General features: G+C 43.7%; 1 protein-coding gene across 1 annotated transcript; it reads right to left on the minus strand.

Annotated features, from left to right (window-relative positions):
* Window positions 1-8,987: 8,987 nt before the first annotated feature.
* Window positions 8,988-16,876, minus strand: MINAR2 (membrane integral NOTCH2 associated receptor 2). Its single transcript, XM_073654843.1, has 3 exons — window positions 16,725-16,876; window positions 12,414-12,656; window positions 8,988-9,167 (listed from the first exon to the last, which is right to left on the minus strand). Exons 1-3 carry the CDS (start codon window positions 16,848-16,850, stop codon window positions 8,988-8,990), a joined length of 549 nt encoding a protein of 182 aa, XP_073510944.1. The 5' UTR covers window positions 16,851-16,876.
* Window positions 16,877-27,269: the final 10,393 nt, after the last annotated feature.

Raw genomic sequence — 27,269 nt, forward strand, 5'->3', positions numbered from 1 at the left:
CAAACTACTTACCTACAGGCCAGATATGTAAAACTCTGTTTTCTCCGTCACATGGATCACATATACGTTGTCAGAAAATACTGCCATTTCTGGCCTCCATTAAAAATTTCCTTTAGTGTGTCAGTGAAGCAATTCACAGCAGTTTATTGTTCAAACTACTTACCTTTTGGCCAGGTATTTAAAACTCTGTTTTCTCCGTCACACGGATAACATATACATTGTCAGAAAATACTGCCATTTCTGGCCTCCATTAAAAATTTCCTTTAGTGTGTCAGTGAAGCAATTCACCGCAGTTTGCTGTTCAAACTACTTACCTACTGGCCAGGTACTCAAAACTCTGTTTTCTCCGTCACACGGATCACATATACGTTGTCAGAAAATACTGCCATTTCTGGCCTCCATTAAAAATTTCCTTAAGTGTGTCAGTGAAGCAATTCACAGTAGTTTGCTGTTCAAACTACTTACCTACAGGCCAGGTAATTAAAACTCTGTTTTCTCCATCACACCGATCACATATACGTTGTTAGAAAATACTGCCATTTCTGGCCTCCAATCAAAATTTCTTTCAGTGTGTCAGTGAAGCAATTCACAGCAGTTTGCTGTTCAAATTACTTACCTACTGGCCAGGTATTTAAAACTCTGTTTTCTCCCACACACGGATCACATATAAGTTCACTCCAAGCTCAGTCATTTGTAGTGAGCGTGGAAGATACTGTCCTCCATTTAAAATGGGCAAGGCACGTGGCAAGGGACGGGGAACTGGACGTGATGGTAATGGTGCATGCAGAGGCCGAGGATAAGGCTGTGGGCAAGCCGAAATTGTGCCACAACAAACACCCACATCTTTTTGCCGGACCTTCCTGTTCCAATTTCTAGGGCACCGCAGCACACCACTATTGAACCCAGAGCAGTGTTAAAAGGTTGTTGGTTGGATAGCGGATAATGCTTCCAGTCACTTAGCCACCACCACCACCACCCCCCTGTCTTCCACACGATCAAGTCTCAGTAGCCGTGAGTCTGGACCGCATATTCCTCACTCTGATCCTCCTTCCTCCTACCATGCCGAGTACCCAGTGACAACTGATCCCACACTTGGACACTCTGAAGAACAGTTCATGTTTCCATTTACAGATTCGGGCCTCTCGCCCGGTTCACTTGAAGCGGGGCAAGAGGAGATCGCATGTAGCGATGCCCAAATATTTGAGCAGCCACAGTCACACGAAGGAGACAGTGGGAAAGTGTCACAAGAGGTGGATGATGATGAGACACAATTGCCAGAAAATCAGGAGGGGGACCAGGGTGCGGAAGTGGAAGATGAGGTGGTGGATGATATAGTAACTGACCCAACCTGGCAGGAGGACATGCAGAGCGAGGACAGCAGCACACAGGGGGAGGGAGGCAGAGCACCTCAAAAGGCAGGAAGAAGCAGTGTGGTGGCCGCAGACAGAAGGCAGGCAACTGTTCCCTGTAACACCAACACGAAGGAAGTTGCCAGTACAACTGTTAGGTCTTCCCGAGTCTGGCTGTTTTTTAAAGACTCTGCCGATAACCCCAAAAAGGCCATATGCACCACCTGCCAGTCCAGCATCAGCAGGGGTGGCAAAACGACCAGCCTGACCACCACCAGCATGATCACGCACATGGCAGCAAAGCACCCGATTTTGTGGGCTGAACCCCAGGGTCCAGAAACAGTGTCTGCGGGTTGCACCATTGCTTCTTCCGCTGTTGTGCATGCAAGCCAATCCCCTGTCCATGGTGCATGCGAATATGCCACCTGCCCTACACCTGTTGTTGCACACTCTCAAGTAGCAGCATCAGGAAGCACATTCATGTCCTTGTCCCAGCGCAGCGTTCAGTTGTCCATACCCCAGTCCTTGGAAAGCAAGCGCAAATATGCAGCCAATGCCTCAGAGGCCACTCTACTAAATTCTCACATTTCACGACTGCTTGCACTCAAAATGTTGCCTTTTAGGCTCGTGGAGACGGAAGCATTCCGCAACCTGATGGCGGCAGCCGTCCCTTGGTACTCGGTCCCCAGCCACCTCCGCATTACCATGCCATCTCTGCATTACACAAGTACGTGTCCTAAAACATTAGCTGTGCCCTCAACAACGCAGTTAACGGTATAGTCCACCTAACAATGGACACGTGGACAAGTGCTTGAGGGCAGGGATGGTACATCTCGCTGACGGCACACTGGGTTATCCTAGTGAAAGCCAGGACCCAGTCGGACCTTGGGACGGAACACGTCCTCCCGACGCCAAGGTTTGCGGGCCCTAGGTCAATCAGGGTTGCCCCCGTGGTCTACAGCTCCTGCACCTCATCATCCTCAGCCTCCTCCTCCTCTTCAACCTCCATCTCCGAAATGACCACACCAGTAACAAGCTGGAAGCACTGCAGCACTGCCTCGGCCAAGCGGCAACAGGCTGTGCTGAGGCTATTATGCTTAGGTGAAAAAATACACAATGCAGTAGAGTTGTGGACAGCTCTGAAAGAGCAGGCAGATCTTTGACTCACACCGCTGATCCTACAGCCAGGCATGGTCATGTGTGACAATGGCCGGAACCTGGTTGCGGCTCTGAGGTGAGGCGAGCTCACACACGTACCATGCCTGGCCCATGTGCTTAACCTCGTGGTTCAGCGGTTTCTCAAATCCTACCCGGAGCTGCCGGATCTGCTTGTTAAAGTACGCCGCCTGTGTGCCCATTTTAGAAAGTCAGCTACAGCTTCCGCTGCCCTTTCAGTGTTTCAGCAGCATTTGCAGCTTCCGTCTCACAAACTGGTGTGTGATGTCCCCACGCGTTGGAACTCTACATTGCAGATGTTGGGGAGGATTTGTGAGCAGAAGAATGCAGTTGTTGAGTACCAGCATCAACTAGGCCGTTGGTATTCAGTTCAAACTCCACACATAAGACCTCAGGAGTGGACATGGATGTCAGACATATGTACCATCATCCAAAACTTTGAGAACTCCACCAAGATGGTGAGCGGCGTTGAAGCCATAATTAGCATCACCATCCCGCTTCTCTGTCATCTGAAATGCTCTCCACTCACAATCAAAGAGGATGCATTGCAGGCGGAGCACGATGAGATGGAGCAAGGAACCATACAGGGTGAATACACACATCCAAGCCTCATCTCATCCCAGCATGGATTGGGTGACAATGAGGAAGAGGAGGAGGAGGAGGAAGGACAGGAGCTAGTTTGCACTATAGACGGTACTACCTGCACAGCTGTCATACCGTCTGTTCAGCGTGGATGGCCAGAGGACAGAGAGGAGGAGAAAGAGGAGGAGAGCATGGTCAGTCATCCTCTTGGTGAGGACACGGAAGTCTTTCCTGTTAGCAGTCTGGCAGGCATGGCTGAGTTTATGTTACGCTGCCTTTCCCATGACCCTCGCGTTCTCAAAATTTTGGGTGGCAGTCATTACTGGTTGGTGACACTTCTAGACCCATGCTACAAGGAGAATTTTATATCTCTTATTTCTGAGGTGGACAGGTCTACAAAAATGGGGCTGTACCAAAAGGTCCTTGTTGCAGAACTATTAAAAAAATTCCCATCTGAAAACGCTGGCGGCAGAGGGCACAATTCGTTGGACAAACAAGGAGTACAGGCGAGTGAGACACAACTTCAATCCAGCAGAGGCAGGGGAACACTGTCAAAGTTCTGGGAGAGTTTTCTCAGACCCTCCAATCGCACAGGCCCTGAGGCTCGGGATACTCTCACAAGGAGTGTAAAGTTTGGGAAGATGCTGAGGGAGTACCTTGCCGACCGTACCAACGTCCTTCATGATTCCGCTGTGCCTTATAATTATTGCGTATCCAAGCTGGATACGTGGAATGAACTGGCTCTTTATGCCTTGGAAGTCCTGGCCTGCCCTGCCGCCAGCGTTATATCAGAGCCCTGGTGGAATTATAACTGATAAGCGCATAAGCCTGTCAACTGAAAATGCTGACAGGCTGACTCTTATAAAAATGAACAAGGGTTGGATTGGGCCAGACTTCTCAACACCACCGAATGATAGCAGCGTAACATAAATTCAAATCCAGTGTCTTTTCTTGGAGGTGTATTCCCATGCAACTTTTCACACCCACACATGGGTATAGGCTTCCTGATTTTGGCTGTTCGCTCTTGTCCTCCTCCTTCTACTCATCCTCCACCACCATATCATCAGGGTGACCGTGGTCCGAGATGTAACACCCACATAATTTTTTTAAAGGGTGTTTATGATGCCCGTAAAAAATTTTTTTATACAGTTTGTTCATGCATACCCCCCAGGGGTAAATGTTTGTCAGCCCATACACTTAGTGCATGGGCATTACAAATATAGGAGGCCCTCTCCTTTCTAATGGGAACATTTTTTTATAAGGCCCTCCTCCACGTCTCTTCCAAGGGGTATTGAATAGCCTCCAAATTTTTGGCAGCCCTTGCATTCACTGCATAGGCCAACACTATGGGAGACTCTCTCCTTTCTAATGGGAATTTGTTACTGTGGCCCTGCCCTATGCGTCTTTAAATTATTAGTGGGGTTTTTCCTAAAATTGGTGAGCCGTTGGACTCACTGCATACCCTATAACTGCATAGCAGACTCTCTCCTTTCTAATGGAAACATGTCGTACCTTGTTACTGTGGCCCTGCTATATGTGTCTTTAAATTCTTAGTGGGGTTTTTCCTAAAATTGGTGAGCCGTTGGACTCATTGCATACCCTATAACTGTATAGCAGACTCTCTCCTTTCTAATGGGAACATGTCGTACCTTGTTACTGTGGCCCTGCTATATGTGTCTTTAAATTCTTAGTGGGGTTTTTCCTAAAATTAGTCAGCCGTTGGACTCACTGCATACCCTATAACTGTATAGCAGACTCTCTCCTTTCTAATGGGAACATGTCGTAGTTGTTACTGTGGCCCTGCTCTGTGTGTCTTTAAATTATTAGTGGGGTTTTTCCTAAAATTGGTGAGCCGTTGGACTCATTGCATACCCTATAACTGTATAGCAGACTCTCTCCTTTCTAATGGGAACATGTCGTACCTTGTTACTGTGGCCCTGCTATATGTGTCTTTAAATTCTTAGTGGGGTTTTTCCTAAAATTGGTCAGCCGTTGGACTCACGGCATACCCTATAACTGTATAGCAGACTCTCTCCTTTCTAATGGAAACATGTCGTACCTTGTAACTGTGGCCCTGCTCTATGTGTCTTTAAATTCTTAGTGGGGTTTTTCCTAAAATTGGTCAGCCGTTGAACTCACTGCATACCCTATAAAAGTATAGCAGACTCTCTCCTTTCTAATGGGAGCATGTCATAGTTGTTACTGTGGCCCTGCTCTGTGTGTCTTTAAATTCTTAGTGGGGTTTATCCTAAAATTGGTCAGCCGTTGGACTCACTGCATACCCTATAACTATATAGCACACTCTCTCCTTTCTTATGGGAATTTGTTATTACTGTGGCCCTGCTCTATGTGTCTTTAAATTCTTAGTGGGGTTTTTCTTAAAATTGGTCAGCCGTTGGACTCACAGCATACCCTATAACTGTATAGCAGACTCTCTCCTTTCTTATGGGAATTTGTCATTACTGTGGCCCTGCTCTATAAGTCTTTAAATTCTTATTGGGGTTTTTCCCAAATTTTGGCAGCCCTTGCAGTCATAGCATGGGCATAACCACTATAGGAGACCCGCTCCTTTATAATGGGAACATTTTTTTTACTGAGACCCTCCTCTATGTCTCTTCAAAGGGGTATTGGGTTGCGTCCAAATTTTTGGCAGCCCTTGCAGTCACTGGATATGCAATAACAGTATAGGAGACCCACTTGTTAATAATGGGAACAACAAAGCATAACCGGCTGATGGCTCTCTAACAATAGCGAGGGCCGACAGCTGGCCTTTTAATAATAGTAAGGGCCGTCTGATGTCTCTATAAAAATAGGCTTTATGACTTTCAGAGTCCCTCCATCATAAATAAAACAGGATGTGTCTGATGATGTGTCACACACCACATTGCCAGATAAGGTTGTAAAATGTTAAAATTACAAAACAATAGGATCTTTCTTTAGTATAAAAAACAGCGTCACCAATTTAACCTCAATGTGATCACATTGTTCAGCTCATGCACCTCCTCCTTCATCTCCGAAATAACCACATCAGTCACAAGCTGACAGCACTGCAGCACTGCCTTGGCCAAGCGGCAACAGGCTGTGCTGAAGATAACATGCTTAATGCTTTATTGACAAACCGCCCAGCCCTGCAGAATTGTTGAAAGCTGTAACACAGCAGCCTGATCTGTGGCTCTCACCACTGAACATACAGCCAGGCATGGTCGTGTGTGACAATGGGCGGAACCTGGTGACGGAGAAATGACTGCCGGAGTCGATGCGGTTTCCCTCTGTGCCAGTACTTTCACCGAGCTAAATACAACTCTGAGCAAAAAAAAGTTGTGGACTGGCTCTGTACCGTCCCCGGCCATATTCACCGGTACACATGTTTGTGGTTAGGCGGTCCTTCCCAGTAAGTGCACTGGGGAGGGCTCGGGTAATGTTGTGGGACCCGTGCTTGTGGAAGGCGGAGATGATACCGGGAGAAATAGTGGCGGCTGGGGACCGAGTATGGACACCTGGCCGCCGCCGGCATGAGGTTCTGAAAAGCTTCCGCCTCCACGAGCATAAAAGGCCATATTTCAAGTGCAGGCAGCTGCCCAGAAATCTGGCAGTTTAGTGATGCAGCCTGTGGGTGGGTGGGTGGCTGGCTGCATACTTGCACTTGCATTCCAAATAACAGAAAACTAGGCAGATGGTGGCCTCTATCATCATCATGGCCTCCCCTTGGCACTATGAACTCTCCTGAAGGAGTAGCCAGGGCCTGCCGGAGGAGTCTCCGGTTCTCTGGTGGGTCCGTCCAACCCTGCCGAGAAGCAGCCCAGGCTAAGAAAAGTGTGGCAGAAGGTTTCCGGACACTCTATGGCTGCTTTTTTAATGTGGATCGGCCATGCTTATGCATGTTATTTCTTAAACCGCATTACAGATCAGGCCATTGTCCAACTCTGTATTCAAGAAATTAAATGTGCAAAGAAAGGTGTGTGTGTGTGAAAGCACCACCGACAAGTGCGAGTTGATGTTGGATGGGCTGCCATTGCTTCTGCAACAAGCTGCATTAGAGGACTTCCTGGGAGAAATGACATGCAGGGTATATACGGTTTCCCTCTATGCCAGTCCTTTCACCGAGCTAAGTACAACTCTCAGCAAAAAAAGTTGTGGACTGGCTCCGTACCGTCCCTGGCCACATTCACCTGTCCACGTGTTTGTGGTTAGGCGGTCCTTCCCAGTAAGTGCACTGGGGAGGTCACGGGTAATGTTTTGGGACCCGTGCTTGTGGAAGGCGGTGGCGACACCCAGAGAAACAGTGGTGGCTGGGGACCGAGTATGGACACTTGGCCACCGCCTTTATAAGGTTATGAAAAGCTTCTGCCTCCACGAGCCTAAAAGACCACATTTCAAGTGCAAGCAGCTGTCAAAAATTTGGCAGTATAGTATTGCAGCCTGTGGGTGGGTGGGTGGCTGCCTGCATACTTGCGCTTGCATTCCAAGGAATGGGGTAGGGACAGCTAAACGCTGCACTGGGACAAGGACGTGGATGGTGATTGTTGCAAGTCTGCAACGACAGGTCCATGGCGGGAGGCCTGGGAGTCAAAAACGCTTCCAGAAGTCTTCCCCATGCTGTTCCCATGTCTTTTCAGCACTGTATGCATGTGTCTGATGATGTGTCACACACCACATGGCCAGATAAGGTTGTAAAATGTTAAAATGACATTTCTCAGTGAATGCATTTGTCTTTGTTGAAAGCAATGCAAAAGTGCAAAAACGCATCAAAAACGCTACGTGTGAACATAGCCCAAGGTGTGGAGGAGTATTTTTGTTTTTGGTTATTTATTTTGCTTTATATACATTGTACATGTCATGGAAAGGATGTTCCTTAACATATTTGCCAGAAAAATCCATTTTGGTTTCGTTTTGGTATGTTTTATTGTGAGTCCGTAAAAGTGGCGTAATACCTCTGACAACGTTGTTGACAGCAGTGACCTGGGAGTCAGAAATGCTTCCAGGGGTCTTCCCCATGCTGTTCCCATGTCATTTGAGCACTCTTCCCATCGATTTGGGCAATTTTTAGGCCCTCTGCAGACCGCCGGGGGGAGCCGCCTGAAAAATGCTTGAGTTTCCCATAGACTTACATTGGGCTCATTGCTCGGGTCGAGCACCCGAGTATTCCAATTTGCTCGACCCGAGCAACGAGTACCCGAGCATTTTAGTGCTCGCTCATCACTAGTTATTACCTTATAAAGCGACACTGGTCAGAATCATAAAAGGGTGAAGGGTGTTAAATAATTAGCTGTTTGTTGGAGTTGTGAAAAGTCTAGATACTGTGTTAAAAAGTTCTGTTTTTGTGAGTCTACGCTTTTAGGACCCTTTAATATAAATAAGAAATTTAAAAAAATTAAAAAATGTACAAGGCCCATTTTATGAGGTGCTGGTATTGATATTCTGTTTTTTTTTTTTTGCTTTCCTTAAATTATATCTTAGATTAAGTTTACAAATAAATGGCAGAAAACTGTGACCCCTCTTTACTGGATATTATTATTTTAACATTAGGACATGTTCATTTTTTATTTGTGGTTTACAGTAATGTGCCAATGGACGTCAAAATGGCTAGTGCTTAAACAAATGATATAGTATACCGCCCATGAGTTATAAGTGGAAAAAAATTACTTAATTGCAGTTTTATTCAAAATGTTATGAATATAACAGTCACATAAGCTTCAAAGAATGAATAGTTTGACACTTTGGCGTAGAACACGCTATTCCACATAATGTACAAAGCACACCCAGGCAGATGCTGACATTTTATTTTATTATTGTAAAAACAGTACCTGCTGTATGTTAAATTAATTTGTGATATTTTTAGTTTTAGAAAAATGTGGTAAAATATTCAAGAACATATGACTTTTAAGTAAATAAAACAGTAACTGTCACTATGGCAATAAGAATGCAAACTAGGAGTGCCAAAAATGCAAATAGTTTACAGTATTTGGAATTCTTCTGTTCCTTCTCTTTCTTCTTTAACAAAGAGTCATACCCAGGTGTATAAATATCTTCCAGCCAATAATGTAAATCATGCGGGTTCTCCTGTAAAAAAATAAGAAATGTCCTTGGTAAAGACTTGAATTAACAGTATTGGTCAAATCTTAGTTAAATATCTTTGCATTTATTATAAATCAAGTTTTTATTCCCAAGATAGTAAGTTATTGATCGCTGGCAGCCCAACCACAGGGAACCCAGCAATCCTGAAAACAGGGTTCTAGAACCTTCAACCTTTATTATACAATCCTTTAAATTAAAATTGTAACACAAAGGAGGAAAAGTCATGGAAATATGGAAATCACAGAATAATGATATCCAAAGTATGAAAAAAGGAAAAAAAATTTTCAAAACATCTTGATTTATTCAATATCCAATATGAGAGCCATGTACAAAAATATACACATTTACACACTTTGGCATGGTAACAATGAGGTTATTAATGGTTGAATAATGTTCTGCCAAGCTAAATGCAATTGGGTACACATCAAGATCCACTGCTGTCAGCTCCCTTTGCAATTGCTGGCCATCCCAGTTGTGTTCAATGGGAGACAAGTCCCGGAGACACTGCAGGGCATGGTAGCACATTTAAGCCACACAGACTACACAGATTGCTCACAGTAGCAGGAGCAATGAGTGATATAGCATTGCTGTTTTGAAAAATGGCTTCTGGGACACTTTCTGGTTCCCTCATGAAGGCTTTTTCATGGTGTTGCCCATGTGTCACCCATCAGTCTTTAGCAATCACTGCATCCAAAAGCTGGACTCATCGCTGAATAGGATAGACTTCCATTTCAGCCGCTAATAACATCTTGCTCTGGACCCTGATAGTCTTTGAGAGCGGTGGTGTGAGGTTAATAGAACACCTGTAGCTGGATGTGATCTGAGTGACAGCGTGGCAAATCAGGGATGTTCATGTGCGGAGCCGATTTTTGGGCGCGAACAAGCCGGAACCCCGAACATGAAGTGCCGAACAAATTCGCTCAACACTACTTGTGAGTAGGACCCTTATGGTCATTTTCATGGTTGGACATATTCTACCCACTTAGCAGGAGGGGAGTACACTGCCTCCAGTGGAGTAACAGGTAGAGGCCTGCACTGAATTCCATATGTATTCCCTGTCAGTGCTGCTCATTGGAACAGAAGCAGCCGACCTGGGAACAGGGACAGGTACAATAAGTCTTTTAGAACTCCTTTGGTAAATTATAAGAGAGTCAATATAGTGTTCCATGATCATATAGAATCACACATCTGAGTGCATTTAATACAGTTAACAGAAGTCAAAGATGACTTGTAATATTTTTTACAATATATACAGTATTAAAAATTATAATATTCCTTTTAATGTCCACCTTAGCTGCTGCAGTAAGGGGGAACTTTCTGTACACGATTTCTTTTATATGAGACATCTTGATCATTTTTAAAAAAATAGAGTCTGCCTGAGAACCTAAGGGTTCGCTTACATTAGCTTATAAATCAGATTGCACTCAGACCAATGTTATTCAGTGAGGAAGTGCATATCTGCGTATTTTTTTCTCAGCTGTATTCAACATGAGAAAAAAATTGCAGCATGGTGAGATTTCACTCTGAAATCGGACAGTGTGAGAAAAAAATTGCATGCCATACGGACCATGAGTATAGCATTCAATTTTTCTGAATACATTACAATTCTATTGCATAAGAAACTGTAAATGGTCCTGTAAATGATTAATAGTCGCTGAGTTAAAAAAACAGATTGTATACGGACAGCACAAAGATGGCAAGTGAGAGAAAATCATCTAGTGTGAGCGATCTCTTATATTATGATGTTCAGCAACAGGGACACAAAATCTCAGCTAATTAAAACCTTTTAAGACATTATATATCTCTAACCTTAGTATAGGCCAGGATTAGTGGTAGTTATGAGTCTTGGCGCCATCGTCAATTAGTAGTTTGGAGGGGCTGCATTACTTGTGGAATTGCTGCAGCCTCTTCTGTGTTTACATTGCTCCATCTACTCTACCTGAACGCTGCAGCTGTACTAGATATTGCATAGTTGTCTTTTCTTGTTCTTTTTTTTTAAGTGGTGTTACAACTTTGTCCATTCCTGTTAAAAAGCTAATCTGTGTGTGTGTGTGGTGGGGGGTGCAAGAGTTGGAGCCCAATAAAATTATACTTTGTCAGGAATTGTGGTTCTGTGCTTCAACCTAGGAATAGATCAGCTATGGCACAGCAGGGTACTTCTCTACGGCACCCCATGTTTGTTTGTACATTCTTTTAATTTTAATCAACTATGTTGGTTTCTGAGGCCAGCAAAGACCTGTAGCACCAATAGGCCAGTTGCCAAGGACATTTTCATGGTCACATGATCAAGACATTGATGTGAGTCTAGCATCATGGTCATGTGACCAAGACAACACACCGAAAAAAAGCACAATGAAGCTATATACATATGAAACCTTTTGAAGAGGCAGAGCTTTATTACTGGTGTGACACAATCCCAGAAGTCTTCAGTGTCTGTGGCTTTCCAGTGTAAATCCTGGCAGCCTACAGTAGAAGTGAGAAGAGCCTGTACAGCAGGAGAGAGTATCAGATAGGAAAATCTACAGGTCTGCCAACCCCTTTTGCTCCCCTTATATCACCTCCCTTTCCACATAAAGCCTGTGCCACCTGCTCCTGACCCTCCTACCCTTATGGACTGGTTGGTATATTTACCCTCTTTTACTCTTGGGTTTTTATTTAGCCCTGAAACCAATGCACTTTGTCTTGACTCCTAAGATGACTTGAGTAAAAGAGGCTAAATATACAGTAGTCTTATCCTGGGACTGAAATTTTTGGTTTGATTTGGTGTTTGAATTTATTTTAGGGTTTAATTTGAGATCAGTTTAATTTAGTAGTCTGTGCTGGGATCTAAATTTACTTGTCTTGCTATATTGGCAGCAATTGGTTCCAAGAAGACAAAAATGCCTCGGCAGTAAACTGGAATCATCAGAAGTCATCATGGCAGTCAGGTCCGAATGTTGGAGAAAAGGAAGGAAAATGTCTACAATCAGAGTATACATCACATGTGAATCACTGCACTTAACTTTACTGTATTCAGTTATATGGTCTGCAGAGTCATTGTGTAGAACTTGTATCTACCACTATATGGTCACTGGTGGTATCTTGCAATGCCTTAACATAGTACCTATTTTCACAACTATGACCTTTGTTTTCTGTCCAGCTATGTGGTTATCTCTGTTTATGCTTTCTCAAACCTCAAAGAGCTAGATGTTTTTTTTTTTTTCGGGGGGGGGGGGCCATACCCTTGCATACCTTCATATAGAGAGAGAGCTTTGGATTTGGCAACTGACTGTCATAATCCTGAACAGTCCATGATGGTTGTTTCTTCTTAGTTTCAACCTTATGTTCCTTTGGTATATCCTTGTATAGTGGGTTACTTTTAATTGTAGATTTCAGTATTTCTGGTGTAAAGTGATCGACAAGTGTTTTGTCAAGTACTGTTGGGCCGTCCAGTGTTGATGGCTGTGGAGGTTCTTTGACATTGGCAGTATCTTTCTGTTTTAAAATAAATATTCATGAATGCATACCTTAATATAAAAGACTATGTTGCAGTAACACAATCATGTATTACATTTATTACTACTTATAATTTCACTTTAGAATTTTACTACTATTTCTTTTACTATGTCAGTATTGTTTACATTCTATCATGCCTAAATTTACATTAAGACAAACAAGCAAACAAAAAAGACTGACCGTCACTTCCAAAACAAGAAATAGGTGTGTACCTATAGACACCTATTTCTTGTTTTGGAAGTGACTTTCAGTTTTTTTTGCTTATATGTATAGGATTTCTGACTGAGCACTCCGCCTCTAGGCCACAGGCGGTTTTAATTACAGCAGGATCTTACCTTCCCATACACATGCAGACTTTAGTCTCTAAGAGGTTTCACATTGGTAGGTTCCTGGTAACGAGAAACGTCTTACCGTGGCTGCCAGGTACACATAAATTGGCGAATTTATGCGCTAAGATTTCTCAGTTATTTCTATTTTCTAGAGCAGTAATGCAATTCAAATTTCATATATTTCATGTTTGCATACTTAGCGTTGCAGAGTACTACTTTGTTAGTTAAATTTACATAAAGAATATTTTTTGTTGACTAAGGAGTAACTAAGGGTTGCTGTGTTTAAATTATCTGTTTTACTGCCAATTAATATATCAGTTCTGATTATATTTTTTCTTCTTTCTCAAAATTACCTTTATCACTATAATTTTAGTGTGATGTTCATCCTCAGAAAAACAGACCAAAAATATGCACATTACTTTGATGTACAGTTTGCCGAAACAATGGGATTGGCTTTTAAAACTCTACTGTATAAGGGAAGTTTTTACTTGCATATTATGTATATATCCCTAACTATACTAGCATACGGAAATTACTATGTTAGATCCATAAAGACAATTGGTGAATCATGGGGGACATTTTTGATTATTTTCCTTACAAATGATTTCTTGTTGTTTTGACTGGTGTCAGTATTAGAAATAGGTGGATGGATTTTCGGGACTCCGGTCTCTGGCTGCTTGACAGGAAGCTCCCGAATCTCTTACCTTCTAGGATCCCCAGCGTGACTTTTGATTAGCTAGGCTGGTGCAACGTCATCAATATGGCGTGACACACAAATACGTCGTGCTAGCCCTGCTAATCAAAAGCCAGGGATCCTGATCTTAAATGTAACACCACAACAGCTGCAGCTCTCTAATCGGTCGCCCCCCTCACACATACCAAAGCTTGCACAATCAACAGGCTACGCTGGCACACAAGCCTGACTAAAGATCTGAGGCAAGCTTCCAGGGTTGCTGAGCAGAGATGGAAAAGATCCCACTCCCACGAGCACTTCACATTTAAAAAGGCCCACACCACTTTCAAGTCCACACTCACAGCAGCAAAACAAACCTACTTCTCATCTCTCCTATCCTCCCTGTCTCACAACCCTAAACAGCTATTTAACACTTTCAATTCTCATCCCCCAGCACCTCCTCCCTCTCCTCTCATCTCAGCTGAAGACTTTGCCTCATTCTTCAAGCAGAAGATTGATAACATCAGAGAAAGCTTTGGCCTACAGCCCCCACAACCCCTCCACATAACTACTCAGCCATCCTCCTCCAAAACCAGCTTCCCCACCATTACAGAAGATCAACTTTCCTCTCTACTCTCAAGATCACATCTCATCACCTGTGCACTCGACTCGATCCCATCCCACCTCATCCAAAACCTCACCACAGTCTTCATCCCAACACTAACCCATCTTTTCAACCTATCGCTAACAACTGGTGTTTTCCCCTCATGCTTCAAATATGCCTTTCACACACCCATCCTCAAAAAGCCCTCCCTTGACCCATCCTCTGCGTCATGCTATCACCCCATATCACTTCTCCCCTATGCCTCAAAACTAGTCCATCTTGAACTGTCCTCCCACCTCTCCTACTGCTCCCTCTTTGACTGTTTATAATCTGGCTTCCGACCGCATCATTCCACAGAAACTGACCTGACTAAAGTCATCTATTAACTGCCAAATCCAAGCGAGACTACTCTGTACTCCTCTACCTGGATTTGTCCTCTGTTTTTGACAAAGTGGACCATTCCCTCTTACTTCACATTCTCTCATCTCTTGGCATAACAGACTTTGCCCTATTTTTGATCTCTTTATACCTAACAGGCTGGCCATTCAATGTCTCCCACTCACACATCATCTCCCCATCTCGCACCCCTATCTGTCGGTGTCCCCCAAGGTTCAATTCTAGGACCCCTGCTCTTCTCCATCTACACCTTCGGTCTGGGACAGCTCATAGTCTCATGACTTTCAGTATCATCTCTATGCTGATGATACACAGATCTACCTCTCTGGAACCGATATCCCCTCTTTACTAACCAGAATCTCACAATGTCTGTCTGCTATTTCATCCTTCTTCTCTGCTAGATTTCTAAAACGTAACATGGACAAAACAAAATTCATCCTTTTCACCCCATCTCACTAAACCCCCCCTTAGACCTATCCATTAAAATAAATGGCTGCTCACTCTCCCCAGTCCCGTAAGCTCGGGGTAACCCTGAACTCTAATCTCTCCTTCAAACCACATGTCCAAGTCCTTTCCACTTTCTGCTGACTCCAACTCAAAAATCTTTCGTAGATCCATACAATCCTTAATCAAGAATCTGCAAAAAGTCCTCTCTTGTCAATCCCTTCACAGGCTCCCCATTACCCAGAGACTCTAGTTCAAAACCCTAACCATGGCATACAAGGCCATCCACAACCTGTCTCCTCCATACATCTGTGACCTCGTCTCCCGGTACTTACCTTCACGCAACCTCCTATCCTCACATGATCTCCTTCTCTACTCCCCTCTTATCTCCTCTTCCCACAATCGAATACTAGATTTCTCCCGTGCATCCCCCCTATTCTGGAACTCTCTACCCCAGACTCTCCGTTGCTTGATAGTAAGAGATTTGCATGTCTCCTGTCCAGTGGCCAGAGACTACTGACTTGGCTGATGGACCAGAGTCCCGCGAATCAATCTGCCCATCAGTAGTAAGTATAACAGGTAAATATTTGAACTGAATGTAAAATACCGTAAATATAATTTTGTAATTGTAAAATAGCAATGGGTGAAGCTGCAGTTGAAAGCATATAGAGGTACAGAGGCATATGGAGTATGGTCCCAAAGGTTTCAGCCATGTTTTTGAGAATTTAAAGCACCAATCCAGCAATTTTTTTATTTCAGATCTGCAGTGGTGCAACCCTAGCATTATACTCATACTAAGCGCTGATAAAATATGAAGAAGGCAGTTAATAAGTATAATACTAGGGGCAGGGAACTTTGATTAGTGGCACCACTCCATCCATGCAATAAAAAAAATGCTGGAGTGGTGCTTTAAACGTGAGTAACCGGAAAAGTGTAAAGATTCATATATTTAAAATTAAATTGTGTTATATTTTGCATCTTGGCGAGACCAAAATATACACAAAAACTTCAAAAGAAGGAATATGGCTCCGTCATATCTGTGTGGTGAACTTTTTTTAGTTAAATGATGGAGATCAAGGTAAAAATCCAATGAGCCCCAGTGTGAACTCCATATTCCTGTTCCAATGATAGAACAGAGCCTAACAGAGTTATGACGCAGCTTATAATTCACAAAATACTGCTATCTAGTAGTTCTTTTGCTTAATTTATAAAATATGACATTGTTCTTGTTACATGATGTACAGTTCTTATTGGAATGAGAAATATGGGAGGATATTGTTATGAGTAATGATAACCTTTATTTTTTCCTTGAGCGAATCATTTTTTATCTTAGAAATGCAATGCAGCTTATGTATTAAAATGTTTCCTGATGTATGAGATATACGTCTTACTCCACCAGAGCTAGAATATTTACTATAATAAATATCTTGCTCTTTTGTAGCTGAGGAAATGTTTAATGTATATAAATACGAGCATATAAAATGTCTTGGATAGGTTTCATGCCTGTGGCACAAATATGTGCTTAGGCTGAAAGATGACCTTTCTTTTCCCTGCCACATTTATATATGACCCACACTATGTTCATTTCTCATTGCACTCACCTGTTGGTAAACCCTGTTGTGCCATTGTCTTGCATGTAAAGCAGCAGAACTTGTGAGTAAATTGTTCACATCCAAACGAAGGAATTTATCTGGGTGGTTGTTGTTTGGCAAAACAGAGAGATCCATGTTTCCAGCTCATTGCAGGAGGTAAACCATATAAGCAGGCTACAGCTGCTTCAGAATACAGTCTACATTCATTATTCATATGAGGTGTCACAGCAAATGAAACTGTAATACATTACTAGTCTAGATTCCACCCTGGATAACTTTAGGTCCTTGCTCTAATTTTTTTCCAATGAGTTTATGAGTCTAGAGACTGATACATTGAAATTTTCAAAAAGTGTTAATCTATATTATTCACCATGTACAGTATGTGTAAATAAGAACTGAGTAGAGATGTAAATCAAATCCTCTAAAATTTGCAGATCCTGGTGAATTCAAACAATTTGCAATTCGATTCTTTCAGATTACTAAAAAGCAAATCAGGAAACATTTCACACATTGCTGAGGAGAGTGAGTTCATACAGTATGATGTCAGGTGTGGCCACATGGACTTCCCCATAATTCCTAGCAGTTATCACATCACAAGGTCTGGGCAGCCAATCAAGGGGGTAGTATCACAGCCACTATAAAAGATGTGAGCTGGGAAAGCAGAAGCCATTTTAGGGTTTTACAGCCTAGGGAAAGAAAGTCAGGCCGCACAGCTCATCATTACAGATAGTGATAGAAAGGCCTAAATCAAAGTGTGCTCTACTATGGCAGTGCAGAAAAAAACATAGAAAATGGGAGTGGTAATCTCAACCTGTGAGTAATAGTACATGGATTCAAGTGATAGGGAGGTGCAAGACCTGCATAGTCAGTGCATTACTTGATCTGTGATATACTGCAGTAACTTAAAAACACCTTTATTTTTAATTAATTTGGTGAGGTGATGGATAATATTATGCAGCATACAAGCTTGTGTTACTTTTTAATCTGCCATTGGTACAGTAGGTGATGATGACCATGTCACATACTGAAGCCTTTGAAAGAAGGCACAAAATTCTCTATTTATTTTGGCTCTAATTTTAGGGACACTTTATTTTTAGTTAAATTAGTTTTGGGGAGGGGGGCTGCATCTGGGTTGACTTTTCCTGGTGGGACCCTGAGCAAGAACGGGCAGAAAGGAAAATAATTGAAAAAAATTTTGAACTTCTATGCCTTCTCATTTTCATTAGGTTTTGCTTCCTCATCATATTTTGTGCATATGAATTTCAAAGGGGAAGATCTATGCTGGGGTGACTTCCCTGGTAAGAACCTATGTGGGATTGGGCCCCTGCCCAGGAATGGAAACATAAAAGGATCTGAAGTGTTTCTTCATATTCTGCCTGTATTCACTATGTCAAAAATATGAGATAGCATTGAAGACAGATGGATCCTGCTCAATGCTGCCGGATACATCTTCAACAGGGGCTGAATAGCTATTAAACCATTATTTTGAGAATGTTATTGCATTAGTAATGGCCAATTATTGTAGTGATGGAGCATCTATTGCGCAGAGTTCTTCACTTACTTCACAATTTTTGAAATACAGGATCTTCATTCAGCAGTGTCATTTGTTGGCTCTATATCACAAGGATGGATAGGGTAATCACTTAAGGTAAAAAACCCTGAATATCTATTTCCTGTGGTATTGTCACCATGTTACCCATGGAAAGGAGCATCCAAAATTGATAGGACACAAAGATGCATTGTTGTTGCCACATGAATGGATGGCTGCCATCAAATCCAAGACACTCCGTGCATAAAAAGCATGGTCAATCAGTTTGTGAGTAGACAACAGGCCTAAGCATGTGATTTCTGAGTTGAACCCACACAGGAAATTTCAGTCATTCTCATGGACTTACAGGCAACAGCAGACTCATTTACTTGATCACTAAAGTAAGAAGGATCATTTTTGGACTGTTCTTTAATTTAAAAAAGCATGAAAAGTCTGTCTGTGCTGTGTGTTATTAAATGGGCTGCTGGGTACCACTGGCTACCATTCACTGTGCTTGCATTAAAAAGCTAGAAAAGGGGTTCAAAACAGACCTATGAGATCTTAGAGTGTTTCACATCTTTTCTGGGTAATTATTGGCTTAGCAGCACTTGACATTTTTTTGGTTAAAAATTTGTTGAAAATGGCGAATTTAGATTTCAAAAGATTAGATTATCTATAGTAAAGAGTTTGGTGCAGCACGTCAGTGAATAATGTAACAACATTTATCATTGAGACCAACAAAAAAAATTGGGAGTCAGGCGATATATACATTTAACAGACCCAGGTCCATCGCAGGCAAAAAAGTCCCCTAGCCTAACAATGCAATTCATCTTTGTCACATGAAAAATGTACAAATTATCCTACATCTAGCATAGCTACAGTTACACAGGTCCTGATTTTTGTTTATATGCACATTGTGGAAAGCAGAAATTTGGAGAAATTTTTACGGAATGCATTAAGGCTTGGATAGATTGGACAAAAATTAGTGTCAGGAATAATTTTTAGGTGTTGAGAATAGTGCAAAAATGGACACAATATTACATTAACATATGAATGCTGCAAAATGCATTTGTGTCATACAGGATGACCTTATAGATGAGTGCTTACAAGCACAGATTTATTTATTTTCATTAGTTTTGTGTTTTCTTTCTTAAGTAAATCAGAAGGTTCATTTACAGTTTACATTTTTTTTTACTTATTTGAAACTTTTTACTTTTACACTTTTTTGTTTTGATTATTAGGGCGTAACACAGTGATGTAGCTGGTTTTGACCTTAAAGGGAATCTGTCACCATATAGACTGCTAAAAAAAGTCCTACCTGTATGCTTCATATCAGATGCCTTGTTGTTGAGAAATCATCTTTCATTACTTTATGTAAATTACCTCTTCCAACCTATCTTTGCCTAGAAGATAACTCTGCCTCCAGAGCTGTATGCTAAATAACACAATTGATATCGATTGCAACATTTTGGAGGGTAGGAGAGGTAGGGGGCTCCTCTCCCGTTTGATCGGTGCCCCCGTGACGTTATTGCGAGGGCCCGATATTTTTCATGACAATCTTTTTCATTATACTGCTAAACAAAAAGTGGAATAAAACGCGATTAAAAAGTCAAATGTAAATAAAAATGCTATAGCTGAAAATGTCATCTTGCCCCACAAAAATAAGCCATCATACTGCTTCATCAGTGAGAAATATAAAAGCTATCCGAATATAGCAATGCAAAAACAATTATTTTTTCTATAAAATAGTTTTTATTGTATAAACGCGGCAAAACATAAAAAAATTATATCAATGTGGTATCGCTGTAATCATAGTGACCCAAAGAATAAAGCTGAGTTATCAATTTTACCACACGCAGAACGGCATAAAAAAAAAAAGCAAAAAAAACCAATTCCCGAATTTCTGGTGTTTGTTCATTGTGCCTCCCAAAAATCGAAAAGCGATCCAAAAAATGTCATGTGCCCGAAAATGGTACCAATATAAACGTCAACTCAATTTTACGCTCCAAAAGTTGAATAGTGCTCCTTCCCCTATGTGCGCCCAAACAGTATTTTTTCACCACACATAGTGTATCGGTGTACTTAGGAGAAACTGGACAAATTGTATTGTCCATTTTCTCCTGTTACCCTTTTCAAAATCATAATTTGGGGCTAAAGCAATATTTTTGTGGTAAAAAGTATCATTTTAATTTTTTCCTTCCATATTTCTTTAATTCCTGTGAAGCCCCTAAAGGGTTAATAAACTTATTGAATGTAATTTTTTAAATTGTGTCACTTTTGGTCATTTTCTGTCACATGGGCCCCTGAAAGTCACTTGGGGCTTATAGGATGTGGTCCCCCAAAAAATTGGTTTTGTAAATTTTGTTAGAAAAATTAGGAATTGCTGAAAAACTTTAAGCCCTTCTAACTTCCTACCAAAAAATTTCTGTTTCAAATATTATGCTGATGTCAAGCGGATATGTGGTAAATGTTATTTATTATCTATTTATGTGATACAACTATTTGGTTTATGGGCATAAAAATTAGAAAATTGAAAAATATTCACATTTTTTGTAAATTTTTCGATATTTTCATAAATATTGTCAGGGATTCAGTGACAGAAATGATTGCTCAATCCGGCCACTGATGTTCTGTAATATCCCACCACTTGCCACCAATTTGTCAGGGATTCACAGAGACGACACCGGGGAGATCACAAATGTCTCACCGCTGCCGTCACTCTGTCAGGATTGAGCAGGGATTCGTGTGCACACACGATCCCGATTACTCACTACGTAGCTATTGGCAAGCAAGAAGAAAGCGTATGGCGTACACACCTCTGGCTCCCAACATATGGAATATGTGTATACGCCCAGTACGGTCACTGCGAGCTTCACGATAACACACTTATTATTATTCACTGCCACCACCGGCCGAGTTTGAAATATAATACAGACGGATACCTGCGTTCTAGCAGTGCATGGCTTCGGGGGAGGGAACGGTTACAGAGCAAAAGAAACAGGATTATTAAATTTTATATTTAATCCAAAAGGGAGGCAACCAACCATCCCAGATCAGTTCTCAATAGCACATTGGTGGGGAGACTCCCTGACATCCCCACTTCCCTTAACCCCCTCTCCGCACCCCAATCCAGGAAACTTGGGGCATCGGTATGGGACGGCGAACACCCCCAAACCCGGTGACAGTCAGGGTCTTCCCAGGAATGAGTTCTTCTGGTAACACGAACTCAGGGTGGATGAGGGTACGTTCTACGCCAGTGTCCTTAAGGCCACCAGTAACGTTGTTGCCCACAGTAACCGGTTGTAAGTTCTCACGGGCCCGGCCAACCGCCCCACCAACAAAAAGAATGGCTGCAGTAGGCCCTGGGGCCTCAGATGTGGTGTTCATCTTCTGCCTCTCCAGGCAGACAAGACTGATGTGACCCGTTTGGTCACAAATATAACACTTATGGGAGTTAAATGCAGGCCGGGTGTTGGAAGATGAGGCAGGACCCGCTGAGGACCAGCTGGCTGGAGCACTAGGGGTGGTTGTAGGCTTACCCTCTCTCCAGCTGGCGGCAGCCGACTTCTGCACCTCTGCTGTGTGGTTGGCCTCATAGGCATCCGCGATCTGGGCTACTTTGGCTGCTTCCTTTGGCTCCCAGTCCAGCACAAACTGTCGCACTTCCATGGGGCAAAGACAAAGAAACTGGTCCTTCACCATCAGATCCTTCAGGTCCTCGGAGATGGTGACTGACAGTCCTTGGACCCACTGCTCAAAGTTGGTTATGAGCCCATCCACCACATCACTGTAGCTATCGTGGTCCACACTGGAGGGCTCTGAACTTTTTCCTGTAAACCTCCGGAGTTAGCTGGTACTTTTTTATCAGAGCCTGCTTGATGGCCTCGTAGTCTCCATCTTGGTCTTGAGGGAGAGAAGCAAACACCTCTAGAGCTTTTCCTCTGACCCCTGGTGTTAAGTACCTAGCCCACTGGTCCGCAGGCAGCTGGTACTGTCTGCAGGCATTTGTAAATCCTCGCAGAAATATGCCAGTCCTTTACCATTACAGGAAAATGCTCCAGACGGGGTTTAAAGCTATTGGAATTGTTGGACTCATGGATCTGCAGGGTGGATGGCTCCTTCTGAATCCGGGCTAGCTCCAGCTAGTACAGATGCTCGTCTTGCCGCTCTCGCTCGGCTCTCTCAGCCTGTCGCTCCTCTCGGTAAGCTTGGGCCCTTTGCTCTGTTCATTTCTGGAATTTCAGGATCAGCTGCAATCGCCTGTCACGGTCGCCTGTGGCGAGCTGCTCCAAGGTCATCTGCAGGTGGGGGTCTGCACTTCGTACCAAAACTCTATTGAGATAGAGGTAACTAGAATATGTGTAAACATGAAAAACCTTTAAAATTATAATTTTTTATTCTGATTCTATTTTAAAAACACCAAAAACCCTTGTGATGTGTGAGTAAGAAAATTCATGATTATATCAAGATCCGTCCAATATCCCTTAGGGCAGAGGTCCCCAACCGCCGGTCCGCGGACCAGGACCGGGCCGTTGGGGTTTTTCAGCCGGTCCGCGGGGAGAGGGGGCCCCTCCAGCCTCCAGCAGGGCCGCCATCAGGGCATGACTGCCCTGACTCCAGTATGGGGCCCGGCCGGTAGGGGCCCCCCTCTTGTGCGTCTCTCTCCTCATAGTGCCACCGGCCCCATGCTAAGCGCCGGGTCCGGGACATCTTAGCGCTGCGCTGCTGCGGCAGCACCTTCATGATTCCCCTGACTTCCGGTCATGTGACGGCGCCGTCACATGGCCGGAAGTCAGGAGAACCTGGTGTCAGCGATTTGGACGAGCACCAGGATTCTGCAGGGATCGCATGGGGGTAAGTATAACAAGTTTTATTTTTTTTTAAATACAATTAACTAGGAGTGGGGGGAATGGGAGATGCACATGGGGGGAGGGGAGAGATGAGAGATGCACATGGGGGAGGGGAGAGATGAGAGATCCACATGGGGGGGAGGGGAGAGATGAGAGATGCACATGGGGGAGGGGAGAGATGAGAGATCCACATGGGGGGGAGGGGAGAGATGAGAGATGCACATGGGATGGAGGGGAGAGATGAGAGATGCACATGGGGGGAGGGGAGAGATGAGAGATGCACATGGGAGGGAGGGGAGAGATGAGAGATGCACATGGGGGGAGGGGAGAGATGAGAGATGCACATGGGAGGGAGGGGAGAGATGAGAGATGCACGGGGGGGTGAGAGATGCACGGGGGGGATGAGAGATGCACGGGGGGTGGATGAGAGATGCACGGAGGGGGTGAGAGATGCACGGGGGGGATGAGAGATGCACGGGAGGGTGGATGAGAGATGCACGGGGGGGTGAGAGATGCACGGGGGGTGAGAGATGCACATGGGAGGGAGGGGAGAGATGAGAGATGCACATGGGGGGAGGGGAGAGATGAGAGATGCACATGGGAGGGAGGGGAGAGATGAGAGATGCACGGGGGGTGGATGAGAGATGCACGGGGGGGTGAGAGATGCACGGGGGGATGAGAGATGCACGGGGGGGTGAGAGATGCACGGGGGGGTGAGAGATGCACGGAGGGGATGAGAGATGCACGGAGGGGATGAGAGATGCACGGGGGGTGGATGAGAAATGCACGGAGGGGGATGAGAGATGCACGGAGGGGGATGAGAGATGCACGGAGGGGGATGAGAGATGCACGGGGGTGAGCTGCACATGGGGGGGTGAGAGATGCACATGGGGGGGTTATGTTTACATAACTTTGTTGCCTTATGAAGGGCGGGGGGGGCCCCCAAAAATTTCTTGCACAGGGGCCCACTACAGTCTGTGTCCGCCCCTGGGATGAAGTAAATGCAGCTGAACAGCAGCTGTCAGGACAGCTGCCCTGTCCTGCTGCAGGGCGTGATGGGGCCTCAGTGATGCGGCTCCTGGCACAGCACATTATGTGGGGCTCCTGGCATAGCTCCTGGCGGGGACCTGGTCTACACTATATGATAAGTATGCACTAAACTCCAAATCCGGCCATTACCCCGCCCCCATATGACCAAAGCCCCGCCCACCCCACCCCCTCCTTGCTGGGCCATGGAAAAATGATCTTGCTTCAAGCCGGTCCCTGGTGCAAAAAAGGTTGGGGACCACTGCCTTAGGGGCTGTTTAACATTGAGTCAAAAATAAAAATAGATAACCACACATGGGCCAGTAAAGTCTTAAACATGATAAGCATTTGTATACAATATAGACTTAAATCTGCCCTATCTTAAAAAGCCCCAACTGATACTGCCTGTCATGGAGATTGGCACCCTAGTATATGAGTCTGGCGCCCCCATTCAACGGCGGCTGTCCTCATTTTCCCTGGTAGACCCTGATAATGTGAGTTATAAACAGGTAATGAGTGACTGCCTACTCTAATACATTTTTCATACTGTGCTAATAGATAAATAAAGAGAATGCAGCATGATGGCAGACTTATCTCATATTCTGGAAATCACCCCAACACGTTTCCCCTTTCTGTAGGTTCATCAGGAGGCCAAATGTACAGGACTCCAGAAAGTCATGAGTAAAGATGTAGCTCAATGTAGGATGTGGCAGGCTGTGCTGGTGTATGTCACGGCTGTATTTAAATATCGTACTCAATCATAGCCCCGTGAATCTCATACACCTACTTCTGATACCGTCCTCCTCACCTTATGTTGTCTCCTGTCTGCAAATTGAGACTGCGCACGCCCAGTTCCCAGGACGCTAGAGGTTGCGTCTTCAACAAGCAGCACACGTCGCTTTCTTTACCGGAAATGACGTTTGCATTCCACGATGACTCCAAAAGGGATCAGCTAAGCTCGCGCCTGCGTCCCACCGTCACTTCCGGAAACACCTCAATGCTTGCGTTCCAGGGTGAGGTGCAGGAGATAAAACAGATTACTGCTCACACGTCACCCTAGGATATCTGCGTTCAACATTGCGGCGATGGATGATAAAAACTTCCCCGCCTGTATTAATTCCAGGCTTAATAGTTATGATAAGAAGTAGCTCCTCATAGTCCAATTATAGGAAAATAGTATCTTTATCAAGTATAATTATATATAAACATACATATCAAGCCCACTACGGCCCAGGGAAGTTCTAGTCCCTGTGGAGATCATAAAAGTAAAGAGGAAGGGAGGGGATGGTAGATTTTTTGAGATCCACTCAAGGAGATTAGAGTTGATATATGTAGATTTAATAATAGATAGTCTTCCCCCAATAGGGAACCTCCAACTTGGAGGTATAGAGAAGACATCATCTCAGCAATATATCCTCATATGACAGGACACGGGTGGGGCTTCTACAGGAAGCATGTATAGGAAAGCTGCTGATATAGCCCTTTAGGGGCCACAGATTTTAATCTGAAAATCCATTTAGTTTCTTTTCTGAGAATTATTTTATTCAGATCACCCCCCTTGTTTTTGGTCTTATGCGTTCAATCATATTAACCCTAGAACGCATACCTGGGGCCTCGCAGGCCCGCCCTGTTAATTGTTTTCTATTTTCTGCAAGATTACTTTAGTTAGAATTTTGAAACTCTAGGTATTCCTCAGGTAAATAGTTGTTTGTCATTTTTGTTTGAGTTATTCCATGTTATTTGCACACGGGCCTAAAAGGCCCCAGGTATGTGAAAAAGTAGATTTTTATGGTCATGCGTTCTAGGGTTAAATTATATTTCTTTAAGTCGTCCGCCATGTATCTCATTCATATGATGTGCAATGGGGGTGTCACGCTTATTGCTAATGTCTCCTAAATGCTCACCTACCCGCACTCGTATCTCCCTAGTGGTTTTACCCACATAGTCCTTTGGGCAAGTACATGTCACTTTGTACACAACCCCCGACGACCTGCAATTGCCAAAATCTCTCAAAGAAAATTGCCTGCCAGTAGTTGAACTGGTGAATGTTTTGCAGACATTCATCCACTCGCACCTACTACAGTTACCACATCTATAATACCCACAATGTTTTCTGTCTAGCCAGGTGCCAGTTGGTTTCTGATACAGGCTATGTACCAGGCGGTCACCAATGGATTTACCCCTTCTGTATGTAATACTCGGAACAGGGGGGGATTAAGTCTTTGACATTTGGGTCTGCTAACAAGACCCCCCAATGTTTCTTAAGAATTTTAGTCACCCTCTCTGATTGATTATCACAGGTGCCTATTATTCTTAGAATGTCTTTCCCCTGGGGCTTATCTTTTTTATAATTAGCAAGAAGAGGCCCTCTGCTCCTACCCAAGGTCTCTGAATAGGATCTATCAACGACTTGGGACAGATATCCCCTTTCATGAAACCTATTGTATAGATCTGTGGCCTGTTCTCTGAAGGTGCCGATATTACTGCAATTTCTCCTCACACATAAAAATTGGCTTTTTAGAATGCCACGCTTTAAGGCCTCGGGATGGTGGCTATCCCACTTCAGAAGGCTATTTGTTGCAGTCGGTTTACAATATGTACATGTACTGATCGATCCATCCTTCTCCTTCCGTATTCTCAAATCAAAGAAGGCTATATTATCAATCTGGCATTCATATGTGAAGCTAAGTCCCAGGCCATTGATATTAATAGTACCAATGAAGGGTTTGAACTCAACCTCTGTACCAGACCAGAATACCAAAATATCATCAATATATCTGGCCCAAAGGCCAATGTGTGGATGCCACCATTTTTCCTCCTCTCCAAAAATTATTGTTTCCTCCCACCAGTCCAGGAACAGATTGGCATACGTGGGGACACAAGGACTCCCCATTGCCATGCCCCTGAGCTGGTGGAAGTACTTATCATTAAAGAGAATAAACTATAACATAACTATAACTGTGGTTTTGCAGTTCCACGGGTCAAATCTCAGTATTATCCTGCTTTTGGCATTTTTTGCCGTAAAAAAAAAAAGTAATAGTGTCTCCCTGACTGGTCAGACACCAATATATCTATTTAAAAGAGTCTGGTGAAGGCCAGAAAAATATAACTGTGGTTTTGCAGTTTCATGGGTCAAATCTCTGTATTATC

This window comes from Phyllobates terribilis, unplaced genomic scaffold (assembly GCF_046119375.1).
Source record: "Phyllobates terribilis strain yellow unplaced genomic scaffold, ASM4611937v1 Scaffold_1__5_contigs__length_1240528914, whole genome shotgun sequence".
NCBI classification, from domain to species: Eukaryota; Metazoa; Chordata; class Amphibia; order Anura; family Dendrobatidae; genus Phyllobates; species Phyllobates terribilis.

Excerpts from the sequence above, each read along its gene's own strand:
- MINAR2 (XM_073654843.1), bottom strand. The coding sequence starts at position 16,850 with ATGGATCTCTCTGTTTTGCCAAACAACAACCACCCAGATAAATTCCTT. Across the intron at positions 12,657-16,724 it reads ACAACAGGGTTTACCAACAG|AAAGATACTGCCAATGTCAA; the intron begins GTGAGTGCAATG and ends ATTTTAAAACAG. Across the intron at positions 9,168-12,413 it reads AGCTCTCTCTCTATATGAAG|GAGAACCCGCATGATTTACA; the intron begins GTATGCAAGGGT and ends ATTTTTTTACAG.